This window comes from Molothrus ater, chromosome 3 (assembly GCF_012460135.2).
Source record: "Molothrus ater isolate BHLD 08-10-18 breed brown headed cowbird chromosome 3, BPBGC_Mater_1.1, whole genome shotgun sequence".
Classification (NCBI taxonomy): Eukaryota; Metazoa; Chordata; class Aves; order Passeriformes; family Icteridae; genus Molothrus; species Molothrus ater.
In genome coordinates, this window is record NC_050480.2 from 12,127,724 (window position 1) to 12,148,783 (window position 21,060).

At 42.4% G+C, this 21,060-nt stretch overlaps 1 protein-coding gene across 1 annotated transcript; it reads right to left on the minus strand.

Moving 5' to 3' along the window:
- Positions 1 to 2,553: 2,553 nt before the first annotated feature.
- GTF2A1L (general transcription factor IIA subunit 1 like) lies at positions 2,554 to 14,011 on the minus strand. The gene is made up of 9 exons (XM_036380888.2): positions 13,991 to 14,011; positions 11,958 to 12,059; positions 11,534 to 11,657; positions 10,092 to 10,147; positions 9,005 to 9,098; positions 7,194 to 7,791; positions 5,442 to 5,730; positions 4,558 to 4,647; positions 2,554 to 2,661 (listed from the first exon to the last, which is right to left on the minus strand). The coding sequence occupies exons 1-9, from the start codon at positions 14,009 to 14,011 to the stop codon at positions 2,554 to 2,556; spliced, it is 1,482 nt and encodes a 493-aa protein (XP_036236781.1).
- Between the last annotated feature and the right edge of the window lie 7,049 nt (positions 14,012 to 21,060).

Sequence of the window (21,060 nt, forward strand, 5' to 3'; positions counted from 1 at the left end):
GCAAGGGAGATGAGTTAGAATTAACAACTGATAGCACCTGCCCTACATAAGAGCTGCAGAGGTAACAGATAAGCAGCAGTCTCTGAATTTTTCTTTTTGTACCTGCTGCAATTGCAGTGAGATCCACCATTTACAAAGTTGCTGTTAAAAAAAAACTGACAAAACATCAAATGTAATTTATATACTTAAAATTTGTCTATGCACAAAAATAAGCAAATAAGTAATACTTTAATAAGAAATTTAGATTCATGACAGAGCTTCGCATACAAGTTACTCTTCTTATTCTATCTCATTATTTTTACTTTACCTTCTTTCTGTGCAAAGTTTTAGACAGCCATTTACTGAAGTATCTTTGAAGGCCATAACTGGTATTACACAGCTCATCCTGTCACATCTGCAGCAATATGTTTGTTAAACTGTAAGTAGCAGCAATCAAAAACATTGATTCATAAACTATTCAGATCAAAAGCACAGATTACTGTTCAAGTCACAGGCTAGAGCTTACATTTTAATAAGAAGCTTTTTTTTCCACTATAAAAATTCCTGACTTCAGGTGTATTTAGTTGTAAATGTCTTGTTCAAAGCTGTAATTCTTTACTAATGTTATCTGTAAAACTAGCTAAAAACTAAGTGCTCTTTAGTCCCTTTATAGTGACCAGGAAAAACAGGTCAAATTCAGAAGCACCATTCAGAGCCTTTGTGGTGCTTAGTGAATGGTGCATATCCAGTCCTGTCCCATGGATTCCTGTGCCACACTAACTCTGCTCCCAGTCTTTTCTGACATTGGAAATGGCCCCACAGTTCATAATGTGCACATTTACAGAGCATGAGCACCTCAGAGCCTGTGAGAGAGTGCTGAAACCTAAAAGCATCTATCATGCAGTAAGAGCTGCATTTTTTGTGCATTTATGGGTCTGAAGCATAGCATCAGTGCAGCTACAAGTCATCTGAATGGGGGAAAAGAAATCATACACTGCAATATTTTAACTGCCCCTGGACACACAGTTCTTCACATTCCAGCAGCAGCATCTACAAAAGACAAAAGGAATGTCACACTTGGTTCAAGTACTCTAGTTCAGTGTCCTGTCTTTGACACTGGAGAGTAGCACAGGCATCCAAAAAAGCATGTAACAGACTCAGTTTTAAAATAACTACTTCCTGCCTTACGGCATTAGCACAAGCGTTTGCACCATTACCAACAAGGGCTGCGGTTTTTCCCTTAATTTCTTCCATACATTCATTCTCTCCCACCCTCAGAATTTTCCTTCCCTTCTCCCAGCCTCTGCACCCTCTCAAGGATTACAGATAAGCAAAATGTCTCATTCCAGCAGACATGGGAATAGCAGACAGGGGGGAGGTGTGCCCTAGTGTAGCACTGCCCTTCCAGCAGGATGATCCTGTTCTGAAGCAGCCTGGCTGCAAGCTTTACCATGGAATTGCCCATCTTGCCCTACAAGGAACAGGAGCCAGCCAGGGAAAAGCTGCAGCTCTGAAAGACAAGGGCCCAAAGCTTCTTTTGGACCTTTATTTCTAGAAGAATTAACAATAAGTTGATGTTGGGAGGAATGCAGATCTCACAGTAGGGTGAACTACTGCCACATGCATGGCTTGTACCCACTTCTCTAAGCAGAGTTTAAACTGAGGGAACACAAAAACAACTCTGTGCTAGAAATGCATATGAGATGACACTTTTATTATTATGCACAAATTGTATCATTCACAGCTTACTGGTCTGTAGTCCTAGAACAAAGTGGAGATGTACAGTAGCAAACTTAAATGACTTTGCATTGACAGTGAAAATAAATCACATTTTAACGTTGCATCACACTCCTCATTGCATCTCAGTAGACATAGCTAGTATAGAATAAACAATAATAATTCTTATATAGTCAGAGCTCCAGGATCTTTCCCTTATTGCATCTAGAGTGCATGTCTTTAAACTAAGTCCAAAAAACACAAAGCAACTAAAAAAAAAAAAATCAAGAGAAATGTGCAGCTGAAACAGCCACAGGTTACAGACTTGCATAGATATTGCCTTTTTTTTAAACTCAAGTGTCTTTGAAAAGAGTAACACAACAGTGTGATTTTATATGTCAATTTATATTTCATACCTCAGCTTTTAAGAACTGGCGAAAAAATAACAGAACTAAAACTTATTTGATTATAATCAATAAGTAGTTCTTTACTAATTACTAAGTATTTCTTTACCTTCTTGAATTACAAAAAGATGTAACACTTCAAACTTTAAAGCTACTCATTCCAATGATGCTTCTTCATTGGAAAAAATGAAATAATACGAAAAAACAGCAAAGACAGCTGAGTAGCTAACAGTACAGTGGTTTAGTTTACAAATTAAACAGATTAACACCACAAATTAATAACACAGATTTTGCATATTTTTTCATCACAGATTTGTTGGTTTGGGGTTTGTTTTTTTTCAGTTTTTTGTTGGTTTTTTTTTGTAATGGCACAACAGTAGAAAGTCCAGCTGTTTCACAGAAGGCTTATAAGGAAATAATGCCACAGCCTTCAAGGACTTACTGGAGTGAAGCCTCACCACTCTGCATCTCCAGTAGCTTTTGCAAAAACATGGTCTTTACCCTCAATGGACATCACTCCATCTTTTAAGTAGAACTTCCATTTGTTCTTAGTTCGATGTATCTGATGAAAAATAATAATCAAATTAATGAAATCACAAATATAAATTAGACCAGTCATTAAAAAAAACCAAGATTTAAGCACAACCAGTTTACACACTTGGTTTTTATTTTAAAATAGTTATGACCCAAAATATTCAATGGAATACTCAATGGAAGCATTATACTTCAATTGTTTATAAAGAACTCCCTGCCCCCCCAAGAGAGAAACCTCCTGAATCTTATCCCATCCTGTCCCACTCTCCTATCCCACTTCCCCCTAAAAAGTGTTACCCATGACAGCTCAACTCCAGCAGGACAAGAGAACAGCAACAGGGCAGTCCCAAAACACAGCACACCTTGCAAACCAGTGTAGCTTAACTAAAATGCACTGTTTTCCTTTCCACATGGCAATGCAATGTTGCTGGCACAGAGGTGTTAGGAACAGGCTAAAAACATCAAAACTTGACTTAAAAGCAAATATTGCTTTTTTTTTTTTAAGTAAGAAAGAATTTGCATATTCTGTTTCTTTTAAAATGCCTGCAAAGAGATCCATACTCCAGAAAGGTTTGTTTAATACTAAAAGAAGGAATTTTAAATATCCCTAGAAAATTCCTTGAATTCTCAGTATCAGTTTCCAATTGCAGAAAGAAAAGAAACAGGACAGCAACAATTTCAATATCAATTTATCAACAATATTGTTTTAAAGGTAACAAGGAAACTTAGGACATAACTGGTTTTATCTACTTTCTACTGGGCCTACATGTTTCATTACATCTGTATTGCAAAGGGGAAAGTTACCAACATCTTCCCCCAGTTTCTGTAACTCTCAATTTCTAATAACATCTGATATTAAATTTCCTGTAAGGCATGCCCAGTGCTGACCTTCCTAATAGTTTCTGTTAGATTTTTAGGCAATTTTTCAGCTTATTTCAGACAAAACTTGCTCTAGATAACAGTATGCACTACCTATGGCAACTGTAATGTCTGAGTTCTGAGGCTGCAACACTTGGTGTACCTTTCACTACAATACAGACACCAATAGCTTCATTTCAGAGGCATTTTCTACACATATCCCTGTAACTTCCCAAAATAACTGGTCTCAAGAAAGGTCAATCTGTCACAGTTTTATGAAGACAATTTTCTTACCACCTCTCCATTTCCTAAACCACAGACAACCATTAAGACAGGCATAGTTAGACACACAAAAAGTTGTCTCTAGGCACTTTTGAAAGAATATTAAAAAAAAAGTCAAGGCACGCTCTTAAACTAACTACAGACACATTTTTCCATATTTCCTTTAAAATATGCCCTTTTTTCCTCTTTTAAATGACTGACATGTAAGCATCCAAATCCATACAATAGCTAAAAGGATTTAATGTGATCTTCAGGAGCTCAAAGTAAAGTTGAATTTTAAACATTAAAATGAAGGTGGACAATAAGGCACTTAACAGCTACTTTGTTTCTCAGACACAACAAAATTCTGTTAGGAAAATCTCTCAGTAAGCACTATAAAGACAAAAAAAAAGGAAAAGAACATACATACACCTCTCTTCCTGTTATCCTTTATAAAAGCCTTAATTCACAGCTGAATATGCCTACATACATCCACAGAGATGTATGATCAACAGAGATGTTGATCTTACTTGAAAGTTAAGGAAATAAACAAGCTTTTGCATCTTTACAAATCATAATTTTGCCAGACTTCTTGTTCCCTTTTCCTTTAATAGCCCATTACGATTATCCTCTTTTCAGAAAACAGTAGGAAAGTCTTCAGACTATTGTCAGCTAAACACATCATTTAAACACTCCATTATAGCATTAGAGTTTCTTCAAAAGGCACTGACAGGAGAGCAGAGATGGATTTGCTGCAGGTATTATTTAGGATTTAAAGAACAAAGATAAAAGTGTATTACTGTACCTTTTCATACTGACAAACGATCACATTGTCGGTGTCAAACAAGTCTGCAATGTCCTGCTCACTGACATCATCACCAGAGTTTAAGGGGTCCTAGAGATTAAAATTCTGTTTTATACACTCTTTCAGAATAGCATTGAATATACTTGGAATTAAACATTCCCAGAACAATAAAGTTACCATTGCAAAAATGAAGACCTGTGAAGTCCACATTGCACCAACCTCATTTACAAGTACCTTTTACATTTTTGCGTAAAACACCCTGAACAAAAACACAGGTCAAAAAAGCAAAACTGCTAAGTGATAAAGCAGTGACTGAAATACTGATCAAGTTGTATTTATGTGAAGTCCAAATGCTACAAGTTGAAGCTCTTGTGAACAAACCCATAGGATACAAAATTGCGTATCTTTAAGAAAAAGGAAAACTTAGGGCATTAACATGGCATTAAAAGAAACACAGGGCATTAAACAGAGAACAAAGTTCTTGTATCACATTTTTCTCTAATCCCCTGTGGTCCTTCAGAAGGAAAGGAAACCTAGATTTATATCCTGATCTTATTTAAATCTAATTCTTTAAATAATATCTTACTTAAGTCAGAAGCTCCATTCCATTCCACAGGGTTTTACAAGCAAACTTTAATTCTGATAGCTAAGTATTTTAATTCATCCAATAAGCAAATGACTTTCCAACAGCTCTTTCATTTGTCCATACTCTTCATAATGAGCTTTCAAGTAATTTCTCTGCAGTACCTCCTATCTCCAGAGGTTTGTAACTTCACTGTGCATGCCCTGCACTAAACTAACCAGGAACTGTTCTAGGTCCAACAATTCAACAGTTGAGAGATCTAATATTGTTATGTGCTTCTAAAGGCTTAAAAGTAAATTACCTCCTCAACTATGTCTATCTGGAGGTCTTCATTGTCCCCATCACTGCCGCTGGACTCTATGTTTGAAGAACTGTCACATTCTTCATCATAGTCTTCCTCATCATCCAGAACTCTTAGATCCTCTGAATCAATAAAGCCAATGAATTCATTCTCTTCTTTATCTTTGGTATGTGGTATTTGTTCCTTAGAAGAAACATCCCCGGTGCCATCGAGCTGACTTATGCCTTCAATGTCACTGCAGCGATCTTTCTCCAGCGGGGAATCGGATTCCGCCTGCTCCACGGGTTCCGTGGGACAGCAGTGAAAGAGACCAGGGACAGCTCGTGAGTCAACACCCCCGTGCTCAGCACACAGCCTGAGGCTTGTGTTTAATGTATCAACAAGCGAGGGGCGCTAATATGGGAGTTTCAGGTCCTACTGCTTGTCAAGCCTGAGTACATTTGTAAACATGGCGTTGCATCTAACTTAAACGGAACCCAGGTCAAATATTCCTCAGCAATACAGAAAAAAAATTTCTTACCCTTTTCTCTAAACACCTTTGTACTCAAACAACTCTAAAACAAAGGCAATCAAGTGGACACTTAGAATTTCTATTGCAAAAAACAATCCTCCCATAAAAGCAAAAAAGGAAGCTACTCCTCCACCCCCAAAATAGAATTTTTCATTTTTGAAATAAAAGTCAAGAGGACCTGATCCCTCTCCCTCAACTCATTCAAAATGCTTTGTTTAAATAAGATATAAAAAGCTGGTAGAGACAGTAAATATTTCAGTAACTCAAGTTGCTGTTCATAAAAGTGACAAAATTCCTAAACAGAGCATTCACAGGAGCATAAAAGGGCTTTAAGGTTTCAGCCATCTTCAGTTTCTCATTAAATCTTTATTGTAGCACTTAATTCCCATCCACATACACTCCCTAGTTCAGGAAAGGAACACTTTGTTTTGACCTCCCATTCTCACTACAGACAGCCTTCATCATGCTGCCATCAGAGTTCAGACGAGCAACATTACACTTTCTATTTACAGACATTTGGCATTGCTGGCATTAAATTTGCATTTAATAAATTTGTCTCAATCACATATGAGCACTACAACTCAAAGTCACCAAGCCAGCCTGAACTTCAAACATCTGCAAATCATTTCTGGCACTAAAATTAGATGAGGTCAGGAAAGAGGCTTGTTAATTAAAATCACTCAAGTTTCCCACACAGCTCTAGCTGAGTTCTAGTTTATCCAGGACTTTTTCCCCAAGGAAATATATTTTCTTCAAGGAGATTTTCACTTATCAAATTTGACTTTTCATCCTGAATGCATTCTCAATACATCTTTAATACTCTTCACACATTATAAGATAAAATTAATCCCAGCTGATCCTGCAAAAGCACTTTGCCCACAATTGACCAGTATCCATATGCAGATCATGCCAGAATGATATGGAAGTTCTCAAGGAGTCTTTCATGTCTGCTTAGTCACAAAAAACCCCAAAAGTAATCAGTAAGTCTAATACATTCTATCTATCCATTACATTTTTCCGTATTTTAATTGATATTCTCATCAATCACAGTAGTTTTGACAAATTCTTAATGTAAAAACAAGCAGTCAGCTACTGCTATTCTAAACAAGCTTAAGATTGAACCATAAAATCAAAATAACTTTTGTTCTTCTCATTTAGGGGTGCTAGTTGTCACTTAGAAATGTGTTCAAACAACCCCCTCCAACAGATGTATTTTCATTAGCTGAGAAACAAAAGGCCTTACCTTGTCAGATGGAGCCATGCTGCCCTGATCCTTTAGAAATGCATTTTCATCCAAACTTTCCCCTGCAATAATCAGGTCAATGATATCATCAGACACCTGCTGCTGCAGCAGCTCCGGATGCTCCATGTCCAGCTGCCCCTCCACATCCAGCAGGACATTGCTTGAGCTGCTTGCCAAGGATTCATCAATAAAAAGTCCTTCAGAGCATTCTGGAGTAAACACAGCTGTGTGAAGGTTGTCATGCTGGAATTTTTCTGTGGATTCACTGCACTGATTCAACACTGCATTAATTTCATATTCCTGCAGACTCACAGAAGGCTGCTGGACCAAGGTAGCAGAGTTCTCCAGGTGCTGTTTTTCCACATAGCTCGGTTTAAACAGCACAGCCTGTTGGAGAGCAGCCTCCTGGGGCTGCAGTGTTTCACCAGCTGCATGGGCAGCAGATGCATTCAGCTGTGTGACACTGGCAAGGCTGGCCTGCAGAACTGAAGCTTGCCCAAGGGGATGAAACATCTGCTGCACAGGGTAGTGGAGAATGCTTCCATCTCCTGAGGCCTGTGTGACCACAACAGGCACATTCACCTTGTAAAGCTGTCCTGCAGAGAGAAGAGTTTAAAACTGCTTCAGCAGGTGAAACTACAGGCTCATCCAGGCCACTGACCTGTCACCACTAAAAACAAGAGCAAACACCAGGACACACTATGAGAAAAAGGACATTTGCAAAGCAAAACTTTCCTCAAGCACAACTCCAGCCCTTGAAAATCAGGCATTCAGAAGCTTTCTGAATTGTGGCTTCCAGCCAGTCCATCATGTTTAACACCTCTTTTTGGGTCTGGCCTACACAGTACCCTGTGACAATAGGTTCAATAATTTAACTACATACTGGATTTTAAATAAATAAATAAATACCCTGGGTTTTGACTTTTCCCATGTCATTCCAGAAACTAAGGAATACAAAATGAAACAGTAAACTAGTCCACAGCTACAGGGCAAGTTCATGCCTTTAAAAAAGGCAGAGAAAATACCAAAAAAATGTGTATTTTGGTATTTTCTCTGCCTAAAAAACTTTAAGTTTTTTAGAGAGAATACCTAATACCTAAAACTAAAATTAGTTTTAAAAAAAACAAACATCCCCTAATTTATCTATCTTTTTCTGAAGAAAACCAGTCCAAATACTGAATGTTTAACGTTTTTACTATCAGTGTTAGAATTGAGATGCCAGAGCCAACTTCCATATTTGACTTTTCTTCTCCCCATACACACATGCTCACACAGACAGAGTCACTGGTACCAGTCTACAGGAATTATACCTGAAACAGATAACTAGAGATGTCAGTTTTCATCAAAGAACAGCTGTTTGAGAGAAGAGTCAATGACTGAACTAAGCCTTCCACTGATCACACCAAAGCAGTACAAGCAGTACAGGCAGTGTTATCACCAAAAGAATGGGATCAAAAAGGTTAACAGATAGTCGGCTTTTATTTGAATAAGAAATCAATTTTGTCTCTGACGCACCACAGTGCTTTTAGCTTTTTGAAAGCACAGAAGATTGCCCCAGAGAGACAGGGAGAGGGAGATACCTTCGTCTGGGCTAACAAAGGAAAGCACTTGTTAAGAGCTGTAAAACTGACACACCAACTAATCATTGCAGTTCCTTCCCCCACACAGCCACTACAAAAACAAAGTACAAAGAGAAGGGTAACTGCCTCTACCCTACACTTCTCATCTGTTTCATCTACTGTCCCTCAGACTGCCTTGCCACATCCCCAGGGCACTGCAAGGTTTGACTAATCCCCCTGTTACCCTTACCTGGTGCTGGCTGCAGCATCACTCCAGCTGGCATCTGCAAAGGGTAAGCAACACACGAAGGGAGAGCAAGAGTCACACCCACTCGTGGGGGCCCCTGCAACACAAGAGCTGGGCTTAGGCAGGACAGGGCATGGAGTGCCACACCTGGAGTATCCATGGGAAACAGGAGTGAGGGCCCCTCTGTGGTCATCTTCACTGGAAAGCTGCATCAAGCTTCTGAGATTTAGACAGATGAAGAGTATTCTGCACTGACAGAGTAACAGCTTGCCCCAGGTGTTTCCTGCTTTCCAGCTATCACACTCCCTTTTTGTTAAGGCAACTTTTTCCATAATCCCTGCAAGTACCCACCATCCAGAAAGGCGTTTTTCTACTCAAAGTCACTTTTACCTAAGTTTATGCATTACTCCACACAGCACAGGTTTCTTGCCTAGGCCTATGAAGTCACTTCATAGTCTCTTTTCTTCCTGGGAAGCAAAGAGTTGGATATACACCTCCCATTAAATCTAGCTCTTCTGAGGAAATCAACTTTTCAATCAGGAAGCGCACATATTGCACAAACATCTTCCCAATATTATATTTCAACTTGACAAGCTACTTAGCTTGAGGCTCAGGAGGCACTCAGTAAGTTCATCAAGCTCTGGCAATCAGTGGCTGCTCCCCAAAGAAATTTCACTATGCCCAGAGTTCCAAACTTGTCAACTATAAAAACACTCATTTTCCTTCTGGATGATTTCTACACCTCACAGATAATGCTGCTCCCAGCTTCCCTAGTGGTAGTATTTCCCAGCCATGCACTATTTTAACAACCAGTAATAAATTTTTTTCTTTTAGAAGTATATGTAGCTGTGCCATTTCCACTACACTTTCGTCCTATGGGCTAAATACAGGCAGCTGTATCTTTCCAACATTTCTGGCTTCACTTCTTGCAGAACCAGTTGGTACAGCCCTTCTTTTTTCACTGCTCCAACAGAAGCAGCAGTGTTACAACTCTCCCTCCTGAAGCCTATTAATAACTGGAAAACAATTTTAAAAAGTTAGGAGTCCAACATAATCAAAACTGAAGTAAAACATCACTACAGCTACATACCAGTTTTGCTGCTGTGAAATGCTGAAAACCTCTGCCAGCTTGGATGACATAAGAAGCTGTAAAAAAATAAAAAAGCCACTTTACAAAAAACATTAATTTCTTGGATACAGTTATCATTCAATAATTTACAGCAAACATGGGTGAAACGAAAGCAATCTAACTTCAGTTCATCCTCATTAGTGAGCACAAGTATTGCCTTGTCAACTTGAGGAAAACATGCTAGTAGTTTTTTCACAGCAGAGCAAAACCAATGATGCTAAAAGTAGGAAGAGTAGGATAAGATTTTCAACAGCACCCAATACTGAATTCCATGGGAGAAAAAAGGGCAAAGGGAAAACTCTCCTGGGCTTTTAGAAGCAAGCAATTTAGGTGGCCTTAACTAATTTGAAAATCTCTAGCCATGGGCAATTCAAATCCCCTTTTTAGAAATAAATAGATTTACTCACACTGCTTAGCCATATTATTGCCCTTTAAAAACTTAAGAGTAAGAAGGAAAGGCTCATTAAATATAAAATCTCCAATAGCCTGCAAACACAAAAGTATATTCCCTTTAGTCACATGGAACTAATAAAACACCTGCCTCCAAAAATGGTGCATTCAACTAGGAAGACTGTAAAGAAAAACAACCAAACAAACACAAGAAAGGAAGGAAAAAAAAAAAAGGAAAAAAAAGTGAAGAACCCCACTGATAAAGAATGCCTGCCCAAGCTTGAAATACACTACAACACGGATTTTCATTAAATCATCTCATATGGGGTTTGTCCTTCATGGGCAAAGGTCCTAACAGCCTCTCACTTTGGGATAAGTCTCAGCTGAGTACTACACTCTACCACAACAATACCACAGTGGTCAGCTGGACTCTATTAAGAAGAATAGGTCCTGATGTCAGAGACTGTGTGAAAGTCAAGTACTCCTCTGCAACAGGAATGCTGCTTTTAGAAAAACTAACTGAAAGATAAACTAAAAAGCCTTCCTCTCTTCTGTTTGAGCAAGGGATTACATTTCAACAAATTGAGAAGGAGATTAAGCCCCAACCTGACAGCAGAACTGCATGGCACAAACGAGCCATAAAAACTCTGCACATCAGGACACACATTAACAGGGGAAGCAGGAGCTTAACCCTGCAGGTAAATTTGCAACTGAAGTGCTACAAGCCCTTCAGACTTGGAGGACTGCAGACAAGGAGGCTAAAACTCTCTGCGTGTTTTGCCACTGGAAATGAGCAGCTGATGAACAGCATGTAGAGAGAATCCTATTCATTTATTAAAGTTTAATTCATCATTTACTGGTCAAGTTCTGCTTTCAAATAATTACTGTTCACATCAAGCTAGATATATGCATAAGATATATACACAAACCAAGGGTATTTCAAGTCTTCCAAAAATATCCTAAATCAATGAGATATTCTTAAATTGCATGTACTGTGTCCAACAACATCTGACCTGCTGAAGTCTGCAAAAGGCTGTGAGAGCTGTGTGGCAGCTGCAGACTGAACCGTGGAGAACAGTGGCTGTGTTTGAAGAAGCCTTCTGTTGCTCTAGACTGTGTCACCTTCGTTTCCCAAAGCTGCAGTAAGATTATTAAGGTCAACAAGCATCAGCTTTAAAAACAAACTGCATCAAAAAAGATAATCAGGTATTCCCAGCTTTTCCAAGAGTAAATTGACTGATTGTATCTAACAAATAGGGCAGCAAAAACTAACCAATTTCAACTCCCAGCAGCCCCCCACACCACTTGCAGGACACTTTTAACTCTTAAGCCAGGGCAAAGTTTGCATGTTTTGGAGGGCAAAGAAATGGACAGGTCCATCATCTCAAAAGAAAAACACAAACACAACTGCTATTAATGCAAGGGGACCCAACAAACCTGCTTCAAGTCTTTCAGAACCTGCTCCTCTACACCCTCCTCTGCAAAGAGCTCCCGCACACCTTCAATCACATCTTCAATGATGGACTTGTATAGCTCAGGCTGCATTAGGAAAAAATAAATATTTTCAACTTAAGATGAGCATTGAGTCATTTGAAAAGATAGCACAAAGTCTAATCTCACCTCATAAACTGCTGTTACAAACTGAACAGCGTGAACAGATCAGTTTCATAAACTGAATGACAAATGCAAAGGTCTGCAAGTCCACTCATTCTTTTAAATCTAACACTCTAAATAAAGTACTGGATTTGAGCCTCAAATTATTGCTTAGGCTACCAATAATTTTGTAAATGCTTAAAAAAATCCTAGAAACATTCAAAAACCATTGCTGTGCTGTATTTTCAAACATGCCTGTCTAACCCCATTGTGTCATACTGGAATCATTGCTCCTAATCTAAGGGTCAACCAATAATACAAGCTATTAAAAATGGACCCTGCCAATTCCATCAGAAGCAGAATGTGAGGAAACCACAAAAAGCAATTGAGATTTTTTTGGTGTTTTCTTTGTGGAAACAGTCTGATGCTGCATAGTATCCTAACTGTGGAAATTTGAACAATACTTTTATCAATACAGATCATTCATCTTACATTACAATAGGAGTCCAACAGAACATTTTATTCCTTCTTCCGCCCATGACGTCAGTGATTAAATCACAATCCTCCAGTCATTCCTGGACAGCAGATACACACGAGCTTCGAGATTTCTACACTCCAATGCAAATGTAAGATAACGAGCCTTTATCAATTTAAAGCTTATTAATCTTGACTCTCATTAGCCAGAATAGCCTACACAAGGTGAAAAATGAAGCTGAGGTATTTTAGGAAATCTTACAAGATTCTGGATTAGTATTTTTTTTTTTAAATATCAAATTAATATTTTACTTATCCAAAGTTGTTCTGAAGTGCAGATGGCAAACAATTTCTTTTCAAAGAAAAGAAGATATTAAGAACTAACATGTTACACTTTCTGGAAAAAAGCAACCAAAATAACTACTTTAATAACATACTCATGTGTAATTCCTTATCAGGGGTTATCAACCTCCAAAGAGTTCCCCAGCACTTTTTCAGGATACTAAAAAGATGAAGAGGGGAAAAAAGATTACCTCTTGTACCTCTACACTAAAAGCTGCTGATCAGCCCATATGTCAAATGCTCTGCCTTCACTGCTAATCCAGAAGAGAATCTAAATGTAAACCTTTCAACGGGCCTATTCCTCTCCCCAGGATTGCCAAGCTACAGTGAGTACAAATATTTATTGTGCTATATAAAAACTGCACACAGCAACTGAAAAATTCAAACACCACATGCTTGCAGATTAGAGAAAAACGGTTACAGCACAGACGCTATTGTACTCCAGCTTAATATTCCTTTACACTCCTTCGCCAGAACCAGGCCATCCAGAGTGGGAACCGTCCAACTCCGGTTTTACTCGTGTGCAGTGGGGTGGCAGGAGGAGCTCATGCAGATAACATTCCAGCAAAGCCGCCAAGGCTCCCTCCCCGAGGGGTTCCCATCCCTGGGGGAGCGCCAGGAAGAGAGAGGCGGCAGCGGACAGACCCCGTCACGGCACAAAGGCCTCCGCCGCCCTCCCTGGCACCGCCGGCCTGCCCAGCGTCCCTCCCACCCCGCAGCTACCCAGGGCCAACCCTTGCCACAACGCTTTTGCCCACAAACGGACATTTTCAACAGAAGATAAGTGTAAAAGTTTGTGGTTTTGGTTTTTTTTTTAAAAAAAAAAAGGCTTTCGACGTCGTCCTTGGGCTTCCCGCGCCAGCAAACGGGCAGCTGCTCCTGGCCAGGCTGGGAGGCGACTTCTTCATCCCCAGGGTCCTGCAAGGAGGAGCGGCCAGACCCAGCTAGCCTAGCCTAGCCTAGCCTAGCCTAGCCTAGCCTAGCCTAGCCTAGCCTAGCCTAGCCTAGCCTAACTAAGCCGAGCCTACCCTAGCCTAACTGAGCCTAGCCTAGGCACTCACCACGGGGCTACCGTGAGCCATGGCAGCACCAGCCGCCGCCGCAGTCCCCGCCCGCCTTTAAGGCGCCGTTGCCAGGAGGACGCGGCCGGCCCCGCCCCGCTGGCTCTCAGGGCTCCTGTTCCCCGCACACCCCAAACCCCGCCGGCCCTCAGGGCTCCTGTTCCCCGCACACACCCCAAACCCTGCCGGCCCTCAGGGCTCCTGTGTCCCGCACACACCCCAAACCCTGCCGGCCCTCAGGGCTCCTGTGTCCCGCACACACCCCAAACCCTGCCGGCCCTCAGGGCTCCTGTTCCCCGCACACACCCCAAACCCCGCCGGCCTCAGGGCTCCTGTCCCCCCCACACACCCCAAACCCCGCCGGCCCTCAGGGCTCCTGTTCCCCGCACACCCCAAACCCCGCCGGCCCTCAGGGCTCCTGTGTCCCGCACACCCCAAACCCCGCCGGCCTCAGGGCTCCTGTGTCCCGCACACCCCAAACCCTGCCGGCCCTCAGGGCTCCTGTTCCCCGCACACCCCAAACCCCGCCGGCCTCAGGGCTCCTGTTCCCCGCACACACCCCAAACCCCGCCGGCCTCAGGGCTCCTGTTCCCCGCACACACCCCAAACCCTGCCGGCCCTCAGGGCTCCTGTTCCCCGCACACACCCCAAACCCCGCCGGCCTCAGGGCTCCTGTTCCCCGCACACACCCCAAACCCTGCCGGCCCTCAGGGCTCCTGTGTCCCGCACACCCCAAACCCTGCCGGCCCTCAGGGCTCCTGTGTCCCGCACACCCCAAACCCCGCCGGCCCTCAGGGCTCCTGTTCCCCGCACACCCCAAACCCCGCCGGCCTCAGGGCTCCTGTGTCCCGCACACCCCAAACCCCGCCGGCCCTCAGGGCTCCTGTGTCCCGCACACCCCAAACCCCGCCGGCCCTCAGGGCTCCTGTTCCCCGCACACCCCAAACCCCGCCGGCCCTCAGCTCTCCTGTCCCCCCCACACACCCCAAACCCCGCTGGCCTCAGGGCTCCTGTTCCCCGCACACCCCAAACCCTGCCGGCCCTCAGGGCTCCTGTGTCCCGCACACCCCAAACCCTGCCGGCCCTCAGGGCTCCTGTGTCCCGCACACCCCAAACCCCGCCACCCTGGGGCACATCGTGTTAAAGCCAGACCCTAAAGCTCAGGGCGAGCCGCCACTGTGCGGTCTGGGCTCCAAGGTACAGCCTGGAGCATCACCCTGTGAGCACAGGATTTATTATTCCCACTGGGGTGGGAATGCACCTAGGAGAGCTGGCTGCAAACGCGTGTCGTTTTTGCTCTAATAAACCCTGAAGTCGTGATTACCTCCTAAACGGGGAGAGCTGAAGCTAAGCGTTGCAGTTAAGCAGCAGCAATCTGGTACAACTACTCAATTATTGCTTACATTTGCAGCAATCTGTTCATATGTTAATGCAGAGATCTACTAATTTAGCAGTTACTAATCTGGAAAAATGTTCATTAATCTCATATGTGCAGGAGAATATATACTTAGGTCTTTATGCACCTTTGGTCGGTGTTGCCCTGAGGCTTCTGAGAACCTAGAAATATAATCTATTTTTCGTTTCATTTTCCTTTGTTTTTCATTTTTTAGGTAGCTATGTCGTTGCACTGCTGTTTGGCTTGTGAAAAGGAGACTCACCCATTAAGCTTTAATTTTTAAGGCTTACACATCCTGAAAAATGAAAATATTTTAATGAAAATACTGTCAGACCCTTAATTAAATAGCCAGACTAACACCTACAAAATAGAAGAAGCAACACCCTTAATAAGCTGTGTTTTCACAAGTGAGACAAATGCAGTTTGCTGTTGAAGTAATTTTTCTCTGCAAGAAAATATGTTTAATGACACTGCTTAAGTCTTGAATTAAACAGCAGTTGCATATTCAGCTGTTCTGTATGCCCTCCATCATTGTGAGGAAAAGGCAAGCCATGTTGCTTTGCTTACAGAATAACTTAAATAATAAACCATATTTTTTCCTAAAGCACAGTGCTCATTTGAAACTGCCTGGGCCAGTGCATACCAGAAGTGTCCTTATTCTTCTCCTGACTTTTTTCCTGTCATGTTAGCAGAGATAGCAGGAAGGAGCTGCAGCCTTGAGGCTCTTGCTGGGCCCTGAAGGTCGCAGATGGGGATCCTGCAGCTGGCTGCCACCTCCTCATCAGGCAGCCAGACCTGGCCCAGAGCCATCGCCGTGCCAGGGCTTCCAGAAAGGTGCAAGTGCAGGGAGAGCATTCATAAATGAGCTCTCTGCTTTCTACCCCCCTATGTTTATCTCAGGGTTTACACAGTGCCTTAGAATCAGAGCAGTTTAAACACCTAACGTCCAAAAGAAGGAGAGCTGGGGAGTTTGGTACCAAAGGACTGCTCAGCTCTCTCAGATGGTGGTCAGGTGGCTTTGCCTATGTCCACAGGAAAATTTGCAGACCAAAGCAGATTATCCTTACTTGAGGTGGACAGCATGTGTCTGTATTTGCATTCCCACAAGGCACTGTGGGCATCCCCCATCTGTTCTAAATGATACCGTCTGGATTGTGAATAACAAAGGGCCTGTCACTAGGTCATGTCAGCTCCCTTCAAGCTGGGACAGCAGATAAACCTACTTATAGTACACAGCTATCACTGGGGATAAAGTAGGAATAGGAATACAGCTTTCCCAGCTGCACAGGGACGATGCAGAGGGCACTTCCTGCTAACCAAGACACTTCTGTTTTCATCTGTGGCCTAGCAACACACCTTATATAATTTCTTTTACAAATTCCTAGGGAAGGTATCTTTTCATCCAAGCACTCTCAGCTGAACACCATGAGAAAGCCTGATATGCACAGAAAAATTCAGTCATTTCTGAACAAGGGGAAAAATATAAAAATATCTGTGACTAGCATTACTCATACTGACTGGCTAGCTTTGATGTGGTGAGCTTAACCTACTATCCATTTCCTGCCAACAGTGTTTGTCATTTTCATGCTTATGGAAGTTTTTAACATTTAATCCCACTTTTAAGAGAAGAAACTGAGGCACAGACCCACCAAAAATCTTGCCCAAGCTCACAGATGGCACCCAGGAACAGCATCAGGGTTTCATTAGTCTTGGTTCAGCTTCCAGTCCAGCTCTCCCCATTGTAGTCTCTTTAAGGGCTCACCAGAGTTTTAGAAAAGAAAATATTAACATGCTGTTCAAACCCTCCTGATTTTTCTGGGGTTTTGTCTGCCTTTGGAATAGTGCTGCTTAAGGGCACCTCAAACATTCGTTTACTAGACAGATTTTAATTTGTAATTATTTATACTCCTTTTGGTACATGATGTCTAGAGAAGATTTATTTTTGGATGATAAGCCTTTATTAATCATTTAAAAAAAAGTTACCATTTTCAAATGTCTTCCCTCTAAGAAACAGAGAACGCTCAGCACACTCAGATGCTTGGTCATGAATGCCCTCTCCTGTTTAAATCCAGCATTGCTGCTGGAGAGGAACACAGCCACACAGCTGCAGGGCTGCACAATTCTTTCTCAGGGCATATTATACAAGCACCATCTTGCCTTTTCTTTCCAAGTAAAGGCAATCATTCTTAGGAGGAACTGGTTGCAGAATCCAGGCAGTCCTCATGGAGATAACATGACATGAGCAGAGGTGTAATTTCATTTTAAAGATATCCTCTAATGTGTTGCCTTTGTTTTCAGCTGTTGACTCATAGATATATGGCACTCCAGCCTCATAATCAATTTTATTAACAGCATGATTTTGTTACAAGCTCCATCATTTCCCTCAGAGTTCTGAGACAGATAATACTGGGACTTGTGATTTCTTCCTTTTTCATTTATCATGTGTGACTCCTGTTTCTTCAAGAGCCTCTCTTTTTCTTTTACCTGATTTAAACCACTTTATCAGAGCTATAGAAAGACCTCTCCCTTAATTCAATGTAATGACAAATTTTCAGGACATTGGGTGGTTTATGAAGGGCTCTGACCTGTACAAACTGCTATATAAAAATGGCAGTCTGATGGATTGAATATACTGAAAAGTACTGTATATCTCAGCTCCTCAATAAGCCCAAAGATTTGTGTAGTATCAGTACACCTAATTAAGGATGAAACAAGCCTTTCCTCTCCTAAATACTCACCCTGATACATATGCCTTATGTGGACAGAAAGCCTCAAAGGGAAAGAGCAGCCACCTGGGGTGGGGAGGGATCATTTCACTGTGCTTATTCTTGTCACACTCCTGCTGATGTCAGGCTCAGTGCCCAGCCCCTGTTCCCTCACCTCCTTTGCTATCTGCTTTCTTGCCCTGGGTAGGATGTACAGATGTGTATTTTTTCCCAGTGAGACCCCAGCCTCCTGACCTGCATCCTAAGAAAAGCCACAGTCCAGTTCCCTCCTCTTTTGTTCATTGTCTTTGCCTTCATGGCTCTTTAAGTCCTTTGCCTTTGCCATCTGGTTTTACCCTTCTTGATCAGTGGATGAAATCTCACCCCTTCCTCACCTGTCTGTAATTGCCACACATCTGCTCCTTGCTCCCTGGCTCCAGTGGGGAGGGATTAGCTTCTAGGGGGTGCAGAACCATACAGAGGCAGGGTGCAATGGGAGAATAAATGCCAGAAACATAATTTCTTCTTATTTGAATTGGCTGATGGAAGTTCATTGCTGAGCAGATGATTGCAGAAGTCCAGCAGTTGTAGTGTGAAGTTAAATAAGAGCAGAGCAGCATGTTTTGGCCAAGGCCAGTTTGCTCTGCCTAAGTTTGGATTTGGTAATTTCAAGAGGAATAAAGCTGAGTGACTGCATCAGGCCTTTGCAGCAGCAGTGGAATTTGCAGCACCAAGCAACCACTAAAATCACCCAGCAAGTGACTTTGAGAGACAGGCTGAAGCACAGCTAAGCAGTCAGGCTGTCCTTCTTACTGCCTCATTAATACCAATTTAACTCTGCTAAAGAATAACTCAGATGTATGGAGAGTAACCTTCATTGTCACACTGGCTGTGCGAAGCATTTATATGAGGACCCCAGTATTTGCTAAAGGTCATATTCCTGAGCTTCCTTTTCTGAGAAAACAAGGAGGGGCTCCTGCTGTCCTAATACACAACTGTACACACCTTTCCATTTTTGTTTTTTTTCTTTTCACCCCCAGCTCCACTTTTGAGTAGACCTACCCAGAGCAGATTTTTTGCACTCTCATTTTGACATTACAATCACATAATTAGCATCAAAGATATTCAGTAATGGATTTACATGGGCTAAAAAAGCCTTTTCCTGTTTCTGTTCAGGCAGTGGTTGGTTCCCTCCGTTTCAGATAGAGTCTCATCTACATCCTGGTGTCATTACTTCCATTTAGACAGTGACATCTGCTCCATGCTGCAGATGACACATGATGGTCCCTTCCCAGATGGCAGTCCAAGAAGGTTACAGTGGGTAGCTCACATCTGGATATCACCAGGCTAATGTCTAAATTCTTGCTTTAAATCCTCCCTTCTTCACAGCTGGGTTTTGTTTGATATTTTCATTGCATTCCTTACAGCATTGACCTTGTCATTTTCATGGCATGAGAGTGCAGGTATGAAACAGGGATGCTCCAGGCCCTGCAAGTTCTGCTTGGTGCACAGTGGCAGGATGCACTGTATCAAAGCAGGGCCCCTCTTGGAGTTCTGGATACTGAGAATTTGAGACTTTCTGTACAGACAGGCTCTGACTCCCAGGAGAGCACTGCATTTGACCTGAGGCTGTCGAGCAAGCTTCCAAAATCGATTGATAGCACTGGGATTACAGGTGTGCAGTTGGTTAGAAATGTGTAATATCACAGGGTGGAAAACTTAGGGTTTGGGTTTTAGAATATAGTAATAAATATGAAGCAAGATGGAGGTTTTAGGGCAGAGACAGGTTGTTCTTCTTTACCTTCTTATTCCTTCTTCTTTGGCTGGTATTTTGTAATTGGACAGAAAAATTCACAGCGTGGAGTTCGAGGGATTAGTTATTGGGCTACAAGTGAAAATAATTTAGGTGCCATTTCTTAATTGGATAGTTTAGCCTTAAAAGACCTTGTAACAAGAGATAGTTAGCCATTTTGTGCCTTGCTAATGAAAGACTGCAGAACTCACTGCTGTGAGACTGTAACTCTGATAAGAAATAATAAACACCTGAGTCTGAACACGAACTATCGTCTCAAGCGCCTTCAATCCCGACCTCGAGAGAGACAGAAAAAGGAAGCCAAAAACCAGCAGGCCCCCTGCCTGGCCTGTCCCTGCCCTGCTCGGGTGGGAAACCTTCTCTGTGCCCCCCATCAGTCTCACAGCCACCTGCTGTGCCTGCAGTGGCTCTACCCCTGCTCTCCAGCTCCTTCTCCAGCTGCTCAGCTCCTCCTCCCCACCCCAGGAGACCATTCACTTCCTCTCCCCACCCTGCCGCCCGCAGCCATCCCCAACTTTGTTCTCAATACCTTCCCTTGGAAGCGCTTCCTCTGCATGTGCTTTTCTGTTTCGGTCCCTTTCCTTGGTAAACTTTTCAGCTTGACTTGGAGAGGCATCAGTTCTCCTCAGAGACAGCTCTGTGCAAACACGCTCTGCTTGCTGCCCTCTCCTGCCAGCTCCCGGCTCGCTCCCTGATTCCTCTCTCTTACCCCCGCTGCTGGTCGCTCCTCACGCATCTCTTCGACTCCCAGTGCTTCCCTACTTCCGACCTTTTCCCCTTGGGCTTTTATTGCTGGGAATGGAAGTGAAAGTTATTCTCAATTAAACCAAAAAGGCCATCACAGTGCAAAGTAATACTGGTTTGTACCCACTCACAGCCAGAAATACCTAATCACACTGGGATTTGGGATGGCAAAGCAGAATGTTGAGCCAATGCTTTTCTTTTCATTTTATTAGTGAGGCTTCAGCAGGGAGCATAAGCACCACTTACAACATGTTATGCTTGTTATTGTAAAAAAATTACTGGTTGTTTTTGCTAAGGAAAGAATAGTCCTATAAAATAGCGCATACGAGGCATTGCAAATACTAGGAAGCTGTCCCAAAATAAATGTTTTCATGTTTTTACTTATATTCTAGGAATTTCCCATCTCATTTTT